Below are 22,736 nucleotides of genomic sequence, written 5' to 3'. Positions count from 1 at the left end.
ATCTAGTTTGGGGCTCAAATTCGATTAAGTACTGTTTGTATGCCAGAATATGGGAGGTATAAATGTAGTAGGACACTTCACACTTGTAGCCATAAAACAAACAGAAAATAGTTTATACTACTGAATTAACAAAAATTATACTGAAGTATCATGGCTTAAAATGTATGTATATATATATATATATATAGATAGATAGATAGATAGATAGATAGATAGATATAGATATAGATATAGATAGATATAGATAGATAGAGAGAGAGACAGAGACAGAGAGAGAGACAGAGAGACAGAGAGAGACAGAGACAGAGAGTTAAGTTTGTTATTGTTACCCTATCTGGATTGAAAAGTGTGTTGATTAATATATATTCTGTTTTTCTTGATGTGAATACTTTACTTCTAAGTAAATGGCACAGCACAGCATCAGGTTAGTTATTCTCTTTCTTATTTTTCTAAATTCCTTAAGAAAGACATATTGAACAATTTGAAAGTCAACTTTATTGCTACAAAAATAACTTATGTGTCCTATGAATGCATCCTTATACTCACTGTTTACCTGTAAATCTACTATCATGGTTTCAGCAAGCCAGCCTCTGTCATCAGTGATCCATCTCCCTATTCAGTCTAGCCAGCGTCTTGTTTCCTCTGTTTAGAGCCCATGGTCATACTTCATAGGAAAATGCTTTAGATATATTAGAGTACCTGAGCTAAGTATTCCAGACCAGGAGGGCAGCTGGACATAGGAGTTGGCCCTGGCATCCACATTACTGGAGCAGACTGATTCCTCATAGGATATCTGCCAGGCTGGTACTGGATAGGATGGGTACCACCAATAGGGTGGTACAAGGGGATGGCACCGGGATGCTGTGGAACGTTATATCCCATAGGTAAGCCTGAAGGTGGAGGGAGAGCTGGTCCAGCAGAGCCTGTGTTTTCAAACAGATGAAAGTATTGTCCTTATCACTTTAGTGTATTGAAAGTTATATGATTTTTACATTTGAAAATAACCATGCAACATGTTCTTAAAGAAAACAAGTCCTCTGTTCTCTACATGCTTAGTTAGAGTAACCCCAAGGTATTTTATATCATTTGTGGCTATTGTAAAGGGTGATGTATCTCTGATTTCCTTCTCAGCCTGTTTGTCTATTGTATATAGGAGGGCTACTGATTTTTTTTTTTAGTTGATCTTGTATCCTGCTATGTTGCTGAAGGTTTTTATTAGCTGTATCAGTACCTTGGTTGAATTTGGGGGGTCACTCATGAAGACCCTGACATTAACCCGCACACCTATGAACATATAATTTTTGACAAAGAAGCCAAAAATGTACAATGGAAAAAAAAGAAAGCATCTTCAACAAATGGTGTTGGCATAACTGGATGTCAATGTGTAGAAGGCTGCAAATAGATCCATATCTGTCACCATGCATAAAACTTAAGTCCAAGTGGATCAAAGACCTCAACATAAATCCAGTTACTCTGAACCTGATAGAAGAGAAAGTAGGAAGTACTCTTGAACGCATTGGCACTGGAGATCACTTTCTAAATATAACACTAGTAGCACAGACACTGAGAGAAACAATCAATCAATGGGACCTTTTGAAACTGAGAAGCTTTTGTAGAGCAAAGGACACAGTCAACAAGACAAAGCAACAGCCTACAGAATGGGAAAAGGTCTTCACCAACCCCACATCTGACAGAGGGCTGATATCCAGAATCTATAAAGAACTCAAGAAATTAGACATCAAAATGCCCAATAGTCCAATTAAGAAATGGGCTACAGAACTAAACAGAGAATTCTCCATAGAGGAAGTTCAAATGGCTGAAAGACATTTTAGGAATTGCTCAATATCCCTAATTATCCAGGAAATGCAAATCAAAACGACTCTGAGATACCACCTTACACCTGTCAGAGTGGCTAAGATCAAAAACACAGAAGATAGCTTACGCTGGAGAGAATGTGGAGCAAGGGGAATTCTCTTCCACTGCTGGTGGGAATGCAAGCTTGAACAGCCACTTTGGAAATCAATATGGCGCTTCCTTAGAAAATTGGGAATCCATCTCCCCCAAGACCCAACTGTAGCACTCTTGGGGCATATACCCAAGGAATGCTCAATCATATGTTCATATCAGCATTGTTTGTAATAGCCAGAACCTGGAAACAACCTAGATGCCCTTCAACTGAAGAATGGATAAAAAAATATGGTACTTATACACAATGGAGTACTACTCAGCAGAGAAAAACAATGACATCATGAGGTTTGCAGGCAAATGGATGGATCTAGAAAAAATCATCCTGAGTGAGGTAACCCAGACTCAGAAAGACAAACATGGTATGTACTCACTCATAGTTGGATACTAGATGTAACACAAAGATGACTAGACTGCTACACAACTCCAGGGAGGCTACCTAGAAAACGGGACCCTAGGAAAGACCCAAGGATCACCCAATGACAGAGAAATGGATGAGATCTACATGAACAACCTGGACGACAGTGGGAGTAATGAAGGGCAAGGTTTGAGGGAAAGAAAGCTTAGGGGAGCAAGAGATCCCAGCTGGATCAAGAACAGAAAGGGAGAACAAGGGATAACAGACCATGATAAATGAAGACCACATGAGAACAGTAATAGGCAGAGTGCTGGAGAGGTCCCCAGAAATCCACAATGATACATCCTCTGTAGACTGCTGGCAATGGTCGAGAGAAAGCCTGATCTGAACTAGTATGGTGATCAGATGACTAAACACCCTAACAGTTGTCTTGGATCTCTCATCCAATAACTGATGGAAATGGATGCAGAGATCCTCGGCCAGCCCCCAGGTGGAGCTCCAGGTGTCCAACTGTCGAGAAAGAGGAGGGACTGTAAGAGCATGAATTGTTGAATTCAAGATTGCAAAAAGCACAGGGACAAATAGCCAATTGAATGGAAGCACATGAATTAGGAACCATAGGCTGTGGAGCCCCCAGCTAGATCAGGCTCTCTGGATAAGTGAGACAATTGAATAGCTTGATCTGTTTGGGAGGCATCCAGGCTGTGGGACCAGGACCTGTCCTTAGTGCATGAGCTGACTGTTTGGAACCTTAGGCTTACACAGGGACACATGCTCAGCCTGGAAGGAGGGGACAGGACCTGCCTGTACTGAATCCACCAGGTTGAACTGAATCCCCAGGGGTTTCTTTGTCCTGGAGGATGTGAGAATGGAGGGGAGGGGCTGGGGGGAAGGTGGGGGTGGAGGCGGGATGGGGGAGGACAGGAAAACCCATGGCTGATGTATAAAATTAAAACATATAATAATAATAATAATAATAATAATAATAATAATAATAATAAGTTTTTTAAAAAGTAATGGCTATTCTGACTAGAGTAAGACAGAATACCAATGAAGTTCAATTTGCATATCCCTAAACCTAAGGATGTTGAACACTTTCAAATAAGTTTAGGGGTTACTCAGATGCCTAAGTGCTTAAAACAACTTGCTGTATAATTCTGACAACTTGAGTTCAATCCACAGAACCCACAATGAAAAGAGAGAAACAACTTCCAAAGATGGCCTTTGACCTCCACACTCACACTGACCCTTGTATGCTTGTACCCACTGCCCCCTCCACAATGAAATTTTAAAAGTGTTTTTGGATGTTTGTATTTCCTCTTCTGAACTTTGCCCTCACTTATTAGGTCCATTTATTGATGAGGTTTTTGTTGATTTTTTTATTATTCTAGTTATTAATGCTCTGTCTAATGTGTAGCTGGCAATATTTTGTACACTGTGTAGGGTGGCATATTCTGCTGCTTGTTGCCTTTGCTGAGCAGAAGCTTTTTGATTTCATGCAATCCCATCATCTGTCAATTCTTGGAAGTGTCTCCTGCACTACTAAAGTGTTTTTCAGAAATGTGTTGCCTGTGCCTTTACGTGTCTTTTTTTTTTTACAGTAGTTTCACTGAAGCCTCTGATCCATTTTGTGTGTGTGTGTGTGCAGGGTGAGAGATACCTAATTTCATTTGTTTCCCTTATTCAATATGATGTTTAAATTTCTATAACTATATACTGATTTATATAAATGAGTGATTTTGTTATAAGGATATATTAATCCATGTTAAAAATGAAGAAGAAAAACACATGGTAAAATTATGTGTAAGAAACTAACATACTGTACTTCCATCTGAGTTGGAAATTGCCCTTAAGGGTTTTGACTGTTTCTGCAGGAAAACAAACCAAAACAAACCAATCCATGTTTAACTTTGTGTAACCACAAGAGCACACGTTAATCTACAGAAAACTCTAGTATGAAGCTGCCTACTGACAACGTGAGAAACTGCCTATGGGATTTTCATTCCTAATAACCTTTAGTATTACTGTTGTTTTTTATTTCAAGAAATCATGCCATTTTTCTTTTCAAATAGGTTCCATATAACAATGTTTTATTTATTAAGTATTCTTTTAATAAACAATACTGGACAACATTATTTTTGGCTGTACAATACATTCAGAACTATAATGGAAATTACAATTAAATTTGAATTTAAATAATTTCATTAAACCAAATTTTGCAAGTATAATATTTCTGGTTTCTGTGAATTATAAGAACACAATTCATGTCATAAGAACTGACACTTCCCTGAGTTGTGGGTCATGGATGTTCCAGAGGATCCCAAAACAAGATAGGTTATTACATTGCTCTTGGTCCCAGAACTGAACTTGATGGTGCAATCTTGTTGCTCAAAACACAAACCATACTCTTTGGATATAGACATAGACACAGAAATCAAGCAGGAACTGAACTAGAAGCTTCTTTCTTGACGGCTGGTCTTCACACTGCCAGAAAGTGCTATACAAGCTGCCGAAAGTCATCAATCATCTTACCCAGCGATGCACCCTGTGAGCTACGATATTGACTTCCCAGGAAAAATGTGACCACTGGTATAGAAGAGGCATGATTATAATGAGGCATAAGGAGGCATGATGTAAAAAGACATCTTGTGGACACAACACAGCTGTTGCATTCATGAGCTGACTACATATGTGGCTACCTGCTCGTGAGACCTTGCATCTCCCTGAGGAACGATTAGCAGTTAATTTGGTTGCTGGGAAAGAGGGTATCATGTTTTTGTAGTCTGTACTCCAGTAAGTAACCTGCCTCCTATGTTCATGCAAGCAATGCTAATCAAACTCCAGGACACACACACACACACACACACACACACACACACACACACACACACACACGTGTGCAGACACCATAGAGAGACTGAGAGACAGTCAGAGAGAAGCACACACACACACACACACACACACAGAGAGAGAGAGACAGAGAGACAGAGAGACAGAGAGACAGAGAGACAGAGACAGAAAGAGAGACAGAGAGAGACAGAGAGACAGAGAGAGACAGAGAGAGACAGAGATCCAAATAGGAGGGGACTTCCAGGAAAGAAAAGGGTTAAAAGGTTTCAACAGGGAGGGGTGACAGTAACAGATGAAAACAACTGAGATTCACCAGAATTCACCAGATTCGCATATGTGAAACTGTCAACCGGTTTTCAAGGATACTGTCTAGCTACTAGGTGTCAGTCGTGGTGATTTTCATTGTGGTGACAATTCATTAGCAGTGTATTTGACAATGGATACATTTTCAACTTTCCTGTTTAATTTAAAGGCTGTCTCCTTGGACTGAACAGAGTCTTCATTTGCTAGGCAAGACTCCACCCATAAGCTAAATTCCTAAACCCCACCTCTCTTTGATATAGAGAAAAACAAGTGTTTCCCATAGTGAAAGGAACCTGATTTTAACAATGTTTACTTCTTGGAAATGATGTAGTTATTTCCTAAAATTGACTATACGATCTAAACTTTACTCCAGTGCCATGTGAGAACCCTCCTCCCGAGCCTCCACCAAGTCTTAAGACACAAAAATACATGCCACAGTGCCTTAGACCATGCTCACAGCTATGTCCTTCTACTTCTCTGTCCCCTCCTGCCATTGACCCCTTGCTCACCTCATACCAGATCTTCACAGACACTGGGTAAGACATAGGGAATTTTTCTGCTGTACATATTTCCTTTTTTCTTTAACTATCAAATTCTTAGGTAGCAAAGCCTGCTTTATTCAGTCACAGCTCCCTTCCAGTACCTGGTGGGGTCAGACAGCACCATCGTCTGTGTCCATCTGCCCATTGGGACACAGAGAATGCTACCCCTGCTTTTACAGCTTCCTTCCTTACCACCTCCAGAGCACAGGCTGTGATCCCAGGAGTATATTAAAACTGGCACTCTCTCCACATTTGGTATTTATTTGCTGAATTGAATGTTGATTGAAAAAGTCACCTTAACTATGGTTATGGTATTCTGGAGGAGGGTTTTTCTTGAACATTTACCTTACCTGGCACAAAATGAGAATTGTAGTCAGGAGGGGCATCAGGCACTGCAGTTGGTGATTTTAACTGATTTTCCATATCTCCTGTAGGTTGCTCAGGGGCTGTGGGGACCACACCTTGAGAGAGGGAGGAACAGGACCCACACAGTAAGTGATAACATGATTGCAAAAGGCACTTTTTTCCTCATATAAGCATCAGAAAATACAATCATATTTCTTATGAAAAATACCTACTAATAAATTTTGTGAAGTTTAGACTGAGCATAGTTTTGAAAATGAGACAACATCATACTGTGCTTATGGCTGCAGTCTAAGCTTTCCTGGTCCTGCTTCAGCTGACCACTTGCTGACCCCCACCTACATAGTTAATCGCATGTAGACAACTGTAATTCTTTCTCTTATTATGTGAGAAACACTGGAAATATAAAGCTGACTCTTCATAGTCTTTTGGAAATGTGTCTAAATTCAAAACATTAAATAAATACATTCTCACCAGCTAAAAAGGCAATATAGTCATAAACACATCAGTCAGAGCTGGTTCAGCCCACATTTGCAGTGACTCACATCCTTACTGCATTTTTCCTGAAAGCCACCTAGTCACAGTGTCGCAGTGGCTGCTGCAAGGGTGGTACAGAAGCCCCTTCAGCGTGTTATACCTTGTTCTCTTATTGAGATCAAAGGAAATCCTTACTTGACTCACTATAAGGAGGGGGTCTCAATTTCATAAATAAATGATTGAACTTTATATCAAAGGAAACAAAAGACCATAACTGTGATGTTTCTCTTCTTATACCATTTACCTAAAGAGGAAGAGTCAGCATTTTAGTCTATCGCATCCAGGCCAAAGGCCACACAGTTCTTTCTGTCTGCATTTGCTCTCCTATCTTTCCTTTACCTTATTTGATTTCTTCTTAACATTTAGAGGCCTTTCAGGCCTATGTGTAAACACGAGCTACTTTTACTCTTTTTTTCTAACAGAGGGTTAATATGCACAAATGAACTTACATATAAATATATCTAAATGCTAACTAGTCAAATATTGCAGAATAAAATACACCCCTTCAAAGAAAACAATCATATAATTTACATGTGAGAGAAAAACATTTAATAATAATAATAATAATAATAGTAATAATAGTAATAATGGGACTGGAGTGAGGGCTCAACAGTTGAGTGGTTATTGCTTCTGCAGAGGACCCAGGTTCAGATCCGAGCGCTCACACTAGGTTACTCACAACTGCCCGTAGCAGCAGCTTCATGGGGTCAGACATATATTGCCTCCATGAGCATCAGAACTCACATGTGCAAACCCAAACACACACACACACACACACACACACACACACACACACACACACCTTAAAATAACAAAGTAAATCTTAGGAAATTAATAAAACTGTACCTGACATTTTTATGAATTCCAGTTATACCTAAAAAAATAAAATTTTAATGAATTTATGTATACAAATATAATACATGTACAAAACAACACAGATGGAAAGTTTACAAACTCATAGAATCCAAACAACTCATTAATGAATGAAAAATGGGTCAAGAGAGGAATCAAGAAGAAAATTAAAACTTTTTAGAATTGAATGAAAATGAAGACACAGCATATCCAAACCTATGGGACACAACGAAGGCAGGTCTAAGAAGCAAGGTTAGTATTCCATGACTACATAAGGAAGGGAGGAAGGAAGGAAGGAAGGAAGGAAGGAAGGAAGGAAGGAAGGGAAGAAGGAAGGAAGGGAAGAAGGAAGGAAGGGAGGGAGGGAGGGAGGGAGGGGATGAGGAAGGGAGAGAAAGAGAAAGAGAGAGAGAGAAAGCAGGCAGGCAGACTAGCAAGCCTGGAAAATTGCATATTAATAACTTAGTGACACACCTACATGCTCTAGAAAAAAACAAGAAGAACTAGTACCCCCAAAGAGTAGAAAGTAAGAAATAATCAAACCCAGAGCTGAAATCAATGACTAGAAATAAACAAAGAAAAAAATACAAAGAATCAATGAAGTGAAGATTTGGATTTTTAGGAAAATCAACAAGATTCAGAAATCAGTAGCCAAATTAATTAATTAAAAGAAAGAGAGAAGATCCAAACTAACAAAACTAGAGATGAAAAGGTGGACTACATCAGAAACTGAGGAAATTCAAAGAATCACAAAAATACATTTTTAAAATCTGTATTCCTTCAAACTGGAATACCTAAATAAAATGAGTGAATATTTTTGATATATATAACCTACCAAAGTTAAGTCAAGATGAAATAACAATTTTAAACAGATCGATAATCTCTAGTGAAATAGAAGCAGTAATTAAAAATCTCTCAGTCAAATCCAAAACCAACAAATAAGAAAAACAAAACAAAACTGATTCAATGAAGAATTTTACCAGACTCTCAAAGAAGAAGACATTATTCAAAAAAAAATTTAAACTGAAGAAACACTTTCTAATTTTTTTTTACAAAGCTACTACTATCTTGGTATTAAAACACACAAAGACCTGAAAAAATAAAGAAATTAAATTATAGACTAATATTCTTTATAAATACAGATGTAAAAATTCTTAGTAAAATATTTGCAAACAGAATTTAAGAATACATCATCAAGATTATTCACCATGTGTAGCATGAATCTTAAAAGTTCTTATTAATAAAATCAAACCCAGAGCCAGGTATTGGGGTTAAAGCTAGAAGATCAGAAAAGCATAACAAGCCACAGCCACCTTACCTCACCAATTCCTCAGCTGATCCTGTTTCCTCAAACTGGAAGCCTCTGAGTCCTCATCCAAATGGATCTCAGCTGAACTGTGCTGCTCAAAAGCCTAAAAGCTTAACAGGCTCTAGTTCCTGGTCCTTACACCTTATTTACCTTTTTGCTTCCTGACATCACTTCTTGGGATTAAAGGTATGTGTCATCATTTTCTGGCTTCTATATCTAGTGGCTGTTCTGTTCTCTGACCCCAGATAAGTTTATTAGGATGCACAATATATCGGGGAACACAGTATCACCACATTTTCCAAGTTGGCTTGAGCCCAGAGATACAGGGTGGTTCAACACACATAAATCAATAAATATAATCCACCATATAAACAGACTAAAATATAAAAAATACACATGGTCATCTCATAAGATGAAGAAAAGTTCTTTGACAAAATTCAATGTCCCTTCCTGATAAAACTTCTGAAAATACTGATTGATTGGTTTCCACAAGCCCCTACTCTAATTGGTTGGTTTCCATAAGCATTTACTCTCAGTGGTTGGGTTTCATAAGCCCAAACTCTCTTATTGGTTGTTTTACATACACCCCCTACTCTGCTTGGCCATAGTGATATTGATAGCAATCTAGAATAATATCAATTCAGAGTCAGTGTGTAGTAATTTCTGAATGGCATGGTTATTTCCTTCCTTTAGTATATAGCTATCCTGAAATAAAAGTTACTTTTAAAAGATCCTTTGAAGAAAGGGATAAAAAAGTCAACAGTACAAATTTTAGTATTATTCTTATAGAGTTCTTCCTCGGGAAGAATCTTCTTCCTCTTCCTTCAACCAAGTCTGGGTCTTCAAGCTGATTGTACCAGCCAGTTTTATATCAAACTGGCACAAGCTGAAGTCATTTGGGAAGAGGAAACTCAACTGAGAAAATGCCTCCCCTAGATTGGCCTATAGTGTATTTTGATTAATAATTGACAAGGAAGAGCCTAGATCACTGTAGGTGGTGCCACGCCCAGCCAAGAAGCAGACAGGCTGAGCAAACCCTGGGAGCAAGCCAGTAAGTAGCCCTCCCTCATGGCCTCCCTCATGGTCTCCCTCATGGCCTCCCTCATGGCCTCCCTCATGGTCTCCCTCATGGTCTCCTCATGGTCTCCCTCATGGCCTCCTCATGGTCTCCCTCATGGTTCCTGCCTCCAGGTTTCAGCCATGACTTCCCTCAGCCATGTGCTGTGATGTGAAACTTTACAATGAAATAAACCCCTTTCTCATCCCTCCCCGGGCCATAAAACTTTAGAAATAAACTAATCCTAATGAGAGAAAGCAGAGTATGCACACTTATCCCCCCCCCCCCCCAGGCTGTAGGTATCTTTCCTTTCCCTTCCCTTTTAGCCACTAAGGCCTTTTCTCATCAACCTAGATTCTCTTTCTTTTCTTATAAAGATTTACAATACCATTTTAGCCAAAATGTTATGTAAGCAGAAGAATTTCCAGTTGGTACAAGCAAGAATTTTTTCATCTTAATCCTCCCTTAACAGTTAGTAAACTGTTTCAGATGTTCTTTCGGTCAGCAGCAGAGAATCATGCCATATATCCAGACCGACTTCTGCCTTCATTGTGTCGGGAAGCTAATCCTGGAAACTGTGTCACATCTCCACAGGTTAGTATGCCTAGGTCCAGAAAGTCCTGCTGAAGCCTTGGCATTTGGGGGCATATAATTCACACAAGGTATCCAGAGCTGACTGGAACATAACATAGAGAGAGAGGAGTCATGGCACGGACAAAGCTTGGTGGGGCAGGGTTCGCTTCCTTGCAAAGAAGCTTCTACTTCAAATGACATCTAGCAGCAACAGAATGCCTATTGAATGTCACACGTTCTAGAACCTACCTACATTGTCTTTCTTTTCTTTTTCAATGTAATTTATTTGTTTTTATTTTATGTGCATTGATGTTTTGCCTGCGAGTATGAGTGAGGATGTCGTAATTCCTGGAACTAAAGTTACACACTACTCTTAGCTGCCATGTGGGTGCTGGGAATTGAACCTGGGTCCTCTGGAAGAGCAGTTAGTGCTCTTAACCACTGAACCATCTCCTCAGCCTCTGTCTTTCTTACCCATAATTTTTGTCAAACTATTGTATAAGAAGGATAATTTCCTGTTGGAAGATATTCCTACAGTGTGAAGGTGGATTGCTGTGATCAATGTAATAAAATACTGAACGACTAATAGCTAGGCAGGAGGTATTGATGGGATTTCTGCAGCAAGAAAGAAGAGCAGGAAACTTGGATAGAGTTGGACATACAGAATGCAAGAAAAGTAAAAAGCCACATGGTAAAATGTAGATTAATGAAAGCACGTTAAATTTTTTTTTTAATTATAAGAGCTAGTGGGACAAGCCTAAGATAAGGCCAAGCTTTCAAAATTAATAATAAGTCTCCGTGTTGTTATTTGTGATCTAGAGGTCCAAAGGAAAGTCTGATTATAATTTCCAGTTAGCACAAGCAAGAATTCTGTCTTAATCCTGGAATAGTCAGTGAATGAATAGAGATGTCCCTGTCACTCAGCAATGGCCAAGCAGGCTGAGACACTGACACTGTAGCTTGTTCTTAAGTTTCACTTCTAAAAATCCTGACATAATGTGGTGTCCCATAAAACCAGAAGTTCTAGCACACACATGCAGATGAGAAAATTTAGTCACAAGACCCAAGGTGGTCAGAAATTCACACTAAAGCACTGAATGGAATCTGTTGATCTCTGGGAAGGAGGTTTTGGCATGGTGAGAATCTCCAGGCAGAGGCAGAGGACTAGAAACTGGAATATGTGTTCTAAAACCCTGGTATTTGCCTATCTCTGAAGCCTTCATTCCCAAGAGAACACAAAAGAAATGAAATCATATGTAGAAAAAGAGTTCCTCCTGCTTCTCAGCAGTGCAGGAAAATTGTTAAGTCAGCAAAGACCTATACCAACTACTCATGCCTCCTGTCTGTTCAGTGAATCTAATGTGTAATTTCTGAGCCATGATAGCCTATATTCTTTTTATATCTTATTCTTCACTTAAAGATGCCTGGAGCTGAGAAGAAGACTGGGAAGTCACCCAGTAGTGGATGCCAGCACATGACTGACAGCACATACCCAGGTCTATCCAAGATGGAGGTGACCATGATGACCAGCCTCCTTTTCAGGTTATCCTGTGTATCACAGAAAGGGTGACAGTTGGATCAACTGCAAAGAACTGTTGTAAAAATGGATATTTGTATCATTGTTGATTCACTAGTAAATTGTGCATGGGTATCAACACTGCTTAAAATGCTCTGTCACTCACTTGTTCAGCATGTACCGCTAAACATCTGACAGACTATGCTGGGTTTTGGGCAGAGACTTCCCTCTCCCAGAGACTGAAGTTCCAGCAGAAACATACAAAAAACAAACAAACAAAAAAAACCCATTTCCTAGGCAAACAAATAACAAATATTGGCTAACAGAATTTGTTTACCAAGCAGTATATTTTACAAAGCACAAAAAGTTAGCTATAAATCAAAAGGACTCTGAGATTCCATCTTACACCTGTCAGAATGGCTAAGATCAAAACCACAAGCGACAACTCATGCGCGAGAGGATGTGGAACAAGGGGAACACTCCTCCATTGCTGGAGGGAGTGCAAACTTGTGCAGCTACTTTGGAAATCAGTATAGCAATTTCTCAGAAAATTGGGAATCCATCTACCTAAAGACCCATCTATACCAATCTTGGGTGTATACTCAAAGGATGTTCAATCATACAAAGATACTTGCCCAACTATGTTCAAAGCAGCATTATTCCTAATAGCTGGAACCTGGAAACAACCTAGACATCCCTTAACCAAGGAATGGATAAAGAAAATGTGATACATTTACACAATAGAGTATTACTCAGCTATTAAAAACAAGGACACCAGGAAATTTGGGAAGCAAATGGATGGAACTAGAAAGAAAAATCATCCTGAGTGAGTTAACCCAGACCTAGAAAGACAAACATGGTAATGTATTCATTCACAAGTGGATATTAGCTGTTAAATAAAGGATAACAATGCTACAATCCATAGACCTAGAAAGGCTAGGTAATGAGGAGGGTTCACAGAGGACAGCCAGATCTTCCTGGGAAGTAAAATGGAAGATTTCATGAGTGCACTGAAGGCACATTGGGAATGGGAACATGAGGGCAGAGCACTGAAAGAGACTACTGGAAAGGGGGTGCACTTTGGGGTCAGGTAAAAATCTGGCACAAGAGAATCTCCCAGGAATCTAAAGGAAGACCCCAGCTTAGATTCCTAGCAATATCAGGTATGTAGCTGATCTGGACATCTCTTGTAACCAGGTTGGTACCAAACTTGATTGTCATCAGAGGGGCATCATCCAGCAACTGATGGAAACATATGCAGACCCACAGCCAAACATCAGGCAGAGTTTGGGGAAAACTGAACAAGAGGAGGAGAAGGGATTGTAGGAGCCAGAGGAGTCGAGGACAGCACAAGAAAACTTACAGAACCAACTTATCTGGACTCATAGGTGCTCACAGTGACTGAACCCACAACCAGGGAGCCTATATGGGACTGACTTAGGCACTCTGCATATATGTTACAGTTGCGTAGCTTGGTCCCCTTGTGGGAATCCTAACAGTGGGAACAGGGGTTGTCTCCAACTCTTTTAGTCCTGAGTCACCATATCAAGCTCATTGTACTTTCAACATCAATGTTCATGCACTAGAGAACCAACTATGTGCCTTAGCATAGTCTTCACAGTTGAAAGCTTAAGTGTTTGTAGGCATCTGAGTGATACTGTGTTTGTGTGGGAGTCCTATTACATTTGGTAAATATGAAAGACTTAAGTAAAATACTGTGGTTCTTTTCAAATGTTCACATTTAGCCTCATATGTCACAAGGATCCAAAACAGGTGAATATGTTATTGTAATTGTTCTCAGGAAATGCATATGCCTTGTTTAATAAAGCCAACTCTATTAGGCCTTAAATAAAGAATATTTACTAGACCTTTAAAAAGATATACCTACTAGGTCTTAAAAAGGGAGAGTTTATGAGGTCTTGCTCCTGTCTGAATCATTATTTTCTTCCACCACCATTGAAATGATAGTTATTAAACTTTTATTGTTATGTGTGTGATTTATATGTATGTAAAATGTAATTAAGTGCTAGATAACAACAAACTCAGTGTCTCTGGTCTTGCCCTGGGTTCTAAAGCCTGTCTCAGTGACAGGATTATTCTTACTGTACATGGCACACCCCTCAGATCACACCTGAGGTTATGCAGAGGGCTGACTCAAGATGTAGACTGGTCATGTCAAAAAGACACATCACATGTTTAGAGAATTAGAATGTTCCTATCTGCCTGACCTCTAGGGAGGTATGGGACTAGAGACTTAGTCCAACCTCATAGCCAAGGATTTTAGCAGTAATGCCTATGAACTGACACTCCAATATAAACTGAGCACTGAGGCTCAAGTCAGCTTCCCAACGTGTAACCACAGAGCTATCAGGTCAGGAGAGCAAGCATTGCAATCCCACCGGGTGAAGGTATGATATCTTTATTCAGGGCAACAATCCAAGCTTTACACAATGTGTGTAGGGGAAGGCTATGCAAGAGATATGGTGGGTGTGTGGAGGTCAGAGAACAACTTTCAAAGGTCAGTGTCTTCTTCTACAGTGTGTATGCTGGGAACTGAACTCAGATCCTCAGGTTCAGCAGAAAGTATCCCAACTCACTGAACCACTTGGCCAGTCCTTCCCTGATGTATATTTTTATTTGTCTAATTTTGATTTGTATTTCTTATAATGAAGCTTTACTCACCTGTAGAGCCCTATCCTGTGAGTTGTTACAGAAAATGATCACACCTGAAGGGATGAGGGGACTCATGAGATTGTCAGAGTAGAAGGGCCCTGGAAACCTCAAACTTGTGTCAAATGCCTGCTCTGAGGGAAGTCTTGTTGGCAGCTGTGAAACTGCAGAGTCGGCACCGACTCTGGGTAGCTGTCAGCACTAAATTGAAATATGTACCAAGATAACTGAAAAGTTACTAGCCTACTTTAGTTACAGGAATAGAATCAGTAACATGGGGAAAGAAGTTTTTAGAGCCTTCCTGGTACTCCTGGCCTCATACCATTTCAGAGTAGCCTGAAATACAGGGGGAGACACTTGATGGTATCAGGACATGTATGCTTTATGTTTCTGGCTTGGGCAGGCAAGGGTAATTCTAAAGATTTCCCAATCATGTTTCCCAGAGCCTAACAAAGACCTAGAGAACTAAACAAGATAAAACAGTGGCCTGTGTGAGCCTGAGTGCTGGGTTGTGTCCACTCAAGAGCTAGCTGAATGTCACAGAAAATAAAGCTGGCACTGAAGTCACCCACTCAGACGCTAGCCAGGGAGGAAGGCCTCAAACCAAGTGTATGAACTGCCTGGCAAAACAGTGACTGTCAACTTTCTCCATGGAGATTAATTAGACTTGGGTTCTCCAAACTAATACTCAAAATGTCCAGGAAACAATACAAAATCATAGCACAAAAAGAGTCACAAAAAGATCAACTTCTAGAAAATAAGATCAAAACATGTTAATGCTAAGGTAATACCAATGCTGACTTACATATAATATAGGTATTTAATTAATTCTCCAGGGCCAAAAGATGGCTCAGTGGGTAAAGGATCTTGCCACACAAGCATGATGACCTGTGTTTGAGCTCCAGAACCCACACAAAGGTGGAAGAAGAAACTGAGTCCACAAGGTTGTCCATTGATCTCCTAATGTGTGTGCTGGGCACAGAAACTCACACTTACACATCATGTACACAGATACTAAAAGTAAATAAAACATTTAAAAATGTTCCAGAAAGTCTGGAAAGACTAAACGTCCTAGCGAAGAAATAAAAGATATAAAAGAGTAGATATACGTTTTAGAACTGAGATAATACAAAGAAAAAGAAATCTGAACTTCACTGGATGAAATCAATAGTCAAATGGAGACTATGTGAAAAGCTACGAACTTAATCAGTAAAAAGTGTCCAGTCAGACAGAGAAACAATAGAAAAACAGACAGACGAATTATAGAAAAAGAAAAGAATATGACCAAGGCTGTAACTCAATAGTAGAATGGATTCTCAACGTGGATGAAGTCCCGAGTTTGAGCCCTGCCATGTATCATGTCAGCCTTGCCTCTGTTTGTTTTTTTAAATGTTATATTATAATATACTTATTATAGAACACACACACACACACACACTTTAGATCACCCATCATGACACAGGCATTCCTAGAAAGGCGCACCACTAATGGTGACTTGGTAAGAAACAGAAAACCTGAACAGAATCACAGTGAGACAATGAGTCAGTATTGAATCTTCCCACACAGGGAAACTGAGAACACAGTATTTCTCTGATAAGCTACAAAATTCCCTTAAAAATAATGAATGCCAGCCGGGCGGTGGTGGCGCACGCCTGTAATCCCAGCACTCGGGAGGCAGAGCCAGTCGGATCTCTTTGAGTTTGAGGCCAGCCTGGTCTACAGAGTGAGTTCCAAGAAAGGCGCAAAGCTACACACAGAAACCCTGTCTCGAAAAACAAACAAACAAACAAACAAAAAAGAATGCCAAGCTTTTGCAAATCTCCCAGATGTAAGAGGGAATGTATCCAATTAACTTTTTTGGCTCAGCGTGACCCTAATATAACCAGACGTAGAAACTATGAAAGGAGAGCTGTAGTAACACTGCTTAAGAACTTAGACCCCTAAAATCAACAAAACACTACAGAACAAACTAGCCATATCACTATATGTACACTACAACCAAGTGGAATTTATCTCAATAACAGTGTAGTAATTTATTTACTTGAGTGTATTTCTTACATTTTTTAAAGAATTTTTATTCACATATATTCTTTCATAGCCAACAATATAATTTTAATATAAAAATCAACCAATATCACCATACTACTAAAATGAAAAGCAAAACTTCATTTAATCTCAATAGACCCCAGAAAACCTCTAAGGAATCCAATTTTCTTTTTTTGGTTAAAAATATAAAGCCAAACATTCAATAATGTATAAAGAGAATGGAACTTCAGTAATCTGGCCAAGAGCTCATGGAACATTCCATAACCAGCAACAAAAGAACCGAAAAAGACTGCTTCCTCAAAGACCAAAACCATAAGGGTGTTTAGTCTCCGCTCCATTCAGTGTTGTGCTGGAGGGTCCTGCTAGGCCAATTATGTTAGAAAAAAGAAATGAGAAAAGTAGATTAAAAATAAAAATGGGTAGCAGGGTGGTGGTGGCGCACACCTTTAATCCCAGCACTTAGGAGGCAGAGGCAGGTAGATTTCTGGGTTCTAAGCCAGCCTGGTCTACATAGTGCTAGGACAACCAGGGCTACAAAGAGAAACCCTGTCTCAAAACAAACAAACAAAAAGTAAAATGCGACATTTCTACATTTCCTCTATAGAAAGGTTTCAGAGGAAGTCACTAATAACTATTCAGAACATGAAAAGGCTGTGTAATGTGATCAGACAGAAGAGAAGCATTAGAAAGAGAAAGGGAGGGAAACAGAAGAGAGGGACAGAGGGACAGAGAGAGAGGACAAGAGGGGACAAAAGGGAGGGAAGACAGCAACTATCAAGACAATAATGATGTAATATTCTCTAAAATTTCTTTTTAAACCTAAGTAATTTTCCTCTATTTCCAATCCCAGAGATTTCATAATGGTTTTGCTTTAAGTGGCATTCTTATTTTCTGAAGAAGCATCCAGACTGGAAGCAAGCAGCAGCACCTGTAAACTGCTTGCTAGCATAGCAAGCTGAAGCACCTCACAGCGAAACACTGTAAACCAATCACCTTGCAAATGGTTTTATAAGAACCATGAAGTGCAATCTGTAATATCACAAAAGAGTTTGTCAAAATACAAAAAAAAAAAAAAAAGGAGAAGGTATGTCAAAAAAAAACCCTCTATTTATTCTTTACATTTTCTATAATAGGTATATTATATTCTGAACTTTAAAAAATGGAAAACAAAGCTGGCAGTGTATTCACAGTGAATCCATAATGAAATAGTCCTTCGAGTTTGCCAGACATAAACGTTGAAAGCATACCCCTCCTAGAACTCTTTTCAGAGATCTTGAGCCCGCTTCTCGGCATCTGTGACATGAAGTGTTTGTTGGTCGTTTTATGGGTTTCTTTGTGATAAGGGAACTAGCGGCGAAGGGGCTGACTATTGAGTAGATTAGGAGTCACTGAAGGACCCAGTCAGCCATATTCCACAGTTCAGCAATGGAAGAGGTGCTTGTGTGGGGGCTGGAATGGAGGAAGTACCCAACGCAGGCAGTGTAGACAGGGATTTTTATTGTCAAAATAAAGGTGACAGTAAAAAATATCATGCAGACAATCCATCAGAACTATATGCATAATCAATATTCATAAAACCTCACTGCATAAACTCAATCCTACCAAAAACTGGAGAAGCTGGTTCTCATTGAACAAATGAAGACATTGGAATTGGAAAAAAAAAACAATCAAATTTTGGTGTGGCATTTAAAACCTAAAATATTTTAATCACACCATGAATCCTCCCAAAGAAAAGTGTACAGTTAACCCTTTCCTTCTCTTTACCAAATGTTAAGGATCTTGTGGGTTGTATGGGTGGTGGGGGGATACATTCCAAAATATAGAGTGTATTAAAATGGAAGCAGAGTGGCAAATCCATAGACAATTATTAAAATTAAACCTGTAAAAACTGTTTGAAAAGATGACTCGTTCTTTTCCTTTTAGCTTTCAAAAAGGAAATGCTTTCATTATACAGTGTACAAAAATATTCTTGCTACATTTATATAGAACATTATATTAGGACTATTTATATAAGGATCGTCACCAAGCCAAGTACACTATCAGGAATGCTGCCAAGTCATGACTGTGTTATCTTATGACTAGATACACAGAAAGGCGTGTGGCTTACTTTAAATAGCCTTGAAAAGCTATGCATATGAAGGAGACTTCTTAAAGCAAACAGTTACTCAAGCAGTTAAGTGGTTATGTAAAATGAATTTACTCTCCATTTCTTATCTTTATATTGGACATTTTGCATTCCAACTGCACATATTTCTGTGTAGTCTTGTGTACATAATATGTATCACTGTGTGTGTTGTTTACGTTTTAGTAGAGATGGGTATCTTCCATATCTTCTCTTATTAAGATGTCTATTCTCCTTTAGTAGAACTATTCTCATTTAATGGCTTAATTTATTTGACTGGTTGCTTAACAGCGAAATCTTAAATTATCTCACAATTTATGCTATCATAAACAACTGTGAGACAAACTTATATAGACAACTCTGTGTATCAATGTCTTAAATTCCAGAAGCAGAGTCAGTGGGTAAAATATTTGTGCACTTTAAACACTCTTAAATTGATAGCCCACTGACTGGGTAAAATATTTGTGCACTTTAAATATTGTTAAATTGATATCCAAAGGCTTTAAACCAATTCACACACTGGACAAAAAATGGAAAATATAGTGGTTTTTCACAGTGTTTGCTATTGTCTATCTTGCAGGAAAAGGAAATTTGTCTTGATTTCCCACATACTTTGTGCTGGAGGAGGGTAAGTAGCTTTAACTGCATCTGGAAGTCATTCTCATCTCCACTACAGGAAATGTCTTGTTTGTCATTTGCTCACTTGTGGCTCATTAATTTTAATTTCTTTGTCATGTATAGCAAGCGTATCAAAATTTTATTTTATGTTAAGACTCTTCCAAAAGTTTTCATTTTTCTCATTCAATACTTTGATTTTTGTTTTTCAGGGTATATGTTTTCCTTCCTAAATAACAGCATATTTTTGTATTTCGTCCAAAAGAATGTGTGCTATTAAGGTGGGTTTTAGCACAATGCTGGTGAAATATATAAGAAATATAAACTTGCCTTTATTTTCTGCTTTAGACAACGTTAATGATTAGGATACTCAGTACACAAAAATTGTGTGCCTTTGTCCCTATAATAAACATGATAACCATCAATATTCTTGAAGGAGAACATGTGGTTTCCCAAGGAAGTATCTCAAAAGGGTTTTTAAAAAAAGAAAGTGGGCGGGTTGGTGATTTAGCTCAGTGGTAGAGCGCTTGCCTAGCAAGCACAAGGCCCTGGGTTCGGTCCTCAGCTAAAAAAAAAAAAAAAAAAAGAAAAAGAAAAAGAAAAAGAAAAGAAAGTGAAAAGAAGATGAAATCCTCAGGGAAGACAACACATTTTTCTATAGGAAATAATAGCTACTCTATCCAGAAAGGAAATACATACATGAATTACAAACCACAGATACCCTCTGTAACTTTATTGTTTTTCTTACTTTAACATCAGATTTTCTTTATAAACATGCATACATAAATATATAAGAGGACATGAGCATCAAAAGTAACAATTCATTCTGTATTCCAAGTCCTCAAAGGCTACAGCATACATACAAGCTGTAACTGTACCTAGACACTGCTACACACTCTTTCGTTCACGTTTGTGTTTTAATTAGCACTTTGCCATATTTCCATGTTAGAACATTTAGGCCTTCCCAATGTCTAGTGCTTTAGACTATATATCTTCTATCCCCTGATGCACCATAAAATAAAATTTTAAAAATTAAGAGACTTTTTTTTTTTCAATTTTGTGCTATTTTATACTAAATTAAAGTCCGTTTTTACTGTACTTTCCAGGTTCCCTGTAGTTGAGCCTCAAGTGACTTTAACAAAGTGTGATGGAACTAGAAAGTTTATTAAACTTTCTTATTGCCCTTAAATCAGCTGTTTCCCGTGGGCATTTAAAGATTGTACTTACATTGTACACAATGTGACAGTTTTCTGTCCTCTGTTCTGGTGAAGTCATTAGCCCATACAATGTCACACTGTGACTAATTTAGTGATAATGCCTTCGATTCCTTATTTCCCTATGACAAGGGTCAGGAAGGTCCATGTTTCGTGCTTACTTCCGCAGTAGTATCTGGATCCCTGAAGTACCTTGGAAATCAACCTTACGGCATAATATCTTCATTTGTACGTCTGTTACTGGCTCCACATAAAATACTTCATACAAATAAAACCACAAGCAAACTGCGGATCTAGAGTATATACATTCACACATAAATATAAAATCTAAGTCCTGCAAAGCTAACGTTGCACTCTGTAGCATAACAGGAGAAACAGGCTCTATCCCATAGAAAAGAACATAGTCTCTGCCCATCAAACTTTGCAAAGTTATCTGAACCTGTCAGAGGCCTGAGGAGAGAGACTCTTGGAGCTGCAAGGAGGGTACTTGGCTGCCACTGGTGCAAGAGGAAAACGCTGGGAGAGAGTAGCTCCACTAGGGTCTGCACCTTCTTGTCACCAGGGCTGAGTGACTCTCCCTTGGAGCCTTCACCAGGTGCCCCATTGACCTGTCAGACGCGGGGTGCAGAGAGGACCCCAAAGCGGGAAACCCCGCCCACACCACCATGCTAAAGTTGCGCAACCACCTGCGGCTGACTCCAGCCTGGGACGCTGCCCCGCCCCACCACTGCCAAGGACCCCGCGCCTTCCCGCATACCGCAAACTTCCCGGGACCCCCTCTCCCCGACGGCCCCGCTCACCGCCCGCATCTGCAGGCGCCTCCGGCCGCTCTCCACTACGGTGCCCCGGGAAGGAAGAAGGCGCAGAGGAGGTGGGGCGATCCAGGGCAGGCAGAGGGCGAGCCTCCAGGGGAGGGCTTCCTGCAGGGTGGGGCGCCATCGTCCTGATCCCCAGCCAAGCTGGAGGAAAACAAGTGTGGTTGCCAAAAGAGCCCTTAGGGCAGCGCTCCCCAATCTCAGAATCGGCTCCTCCGCGTTGGGTCTGGCCTAGCTGCCCAGCCTCACTGCTCTGATCTAGGAGGAAGAGAAACAGCCGGAATGGAGTGCTGCGGGAGGCAAGAACAGTCCAGCTCTTGGTTTCTGACTCTAAAAAGAGGACATCTGTCAATTGGTTAATTAAGGCCGTCGGGCACAAGTACTCTATCAAACTAAAGTGTTTCATCCCTGCGAAGGAAAATTAAAGAAGTGGGCAAACCCAAATGTCCCTTGACCTCTCACAAAACCACAACTAGACATAAACAGATCTGAGAACTTGGCCTTGTTGTGCTTTGGGAGGAGTTTACAAGGGGCAGGCATTTGGGAGTGAAGTTCTGGAATTTTCCATTTAGCTTCGCGCATGATTTGTCAGAACAGATGTAACAATTAATAATGTTCTTGTCAGTAATAATTGCCAAGAACTCAAATGAAGAAATAGGATTGTATTGAAAGAATAAAACGGAGATGCTCGCATCAAAGTCTTAGCAAAATTTAATGTTTAGCTTTGTTTTAACAAATTGTTGGAGGGATGAAGAACTTGAGCTTGTGAGTGTAAATATCTACAGTGGCCACATGAGAGATACTAAAATTCAAGATCAAAACATGTCTGTGAAGCATTGTTTGGGAGACAAAACGAATACATGAGAGCAACCACAGACCCCCTCACAGCCTGTGAGCAAAAGCAGAATCACTAGAAATCAAGGGGTTCTGCATTTTCAGATTGAATGATCCTCCAACATGAACCCTTCGAAGGGGGGAGAGGGTGGCTGATACCCTGCTTTCTGTCTGACTCTCTGCTGCTTTCTACCT

The 22,736-nt window shown here is 39.6% G+C and overlaps 1 protein-coding gene across 2 annotated transcripts in view; it reads right to left on the bottom strand.

Annotated features, from left to right (window-relative positions):
- Plscr4 (phospholipid scramblase 4) overlaps positions 1-22,111 on the bottom strand; it is a 36,775-nt gene extending 14,664 nt beyond the window's left edge. The window contains exons 1-4 of one of the 2 annotated variants that reach the window (XM_036193864.1): positions 21,693-22,111; positions 7,765-7,792; positions 6,369-6,479; positions 700-923 (exon numbers count right to left, since the gene is read on the bottom strand). In XM_036193864.1, the coding sequence (XP_036049757.1) occupies positions 700-923; positions 6,369-6,479; positions 7,765-7,771 (342 nt within the window). In that variant the 5' untranslated portion in view covers positions 7,772-7,792; positions 21,693-22,111. Of the gene's footprint in view, positions 1-699; positions 924-6,368; positions 6,480-7,764; positions 7,793-21,649 lie in introns of both variants that reach the window. The other variant, XM_036193865.1, reaches the window with a different exon arrangement.
- Between the last annotated feature and the right edge of the window lie 625 nt (positions 22,112-22,736).

The sequence above is a fragment of the Onychomys torridus genome, chromosome 7 (assembly GCF_903995425.1).
Source record: "Onychomys torridus chromosome 7, mOncTor1.1, whole genome shotgun sequence".
Lineage (NCBI taxonomy): Eukaryota > Metazoa > Chordata > Mammalia > Rodentia > Cricetidae > Onychomys > Onychomys torridus.
The sequence above is the reverse complement of the archived record's forward strand: the minus strand, read 5'-3'. Positions and strand labels throughout refer to the sequence as shown.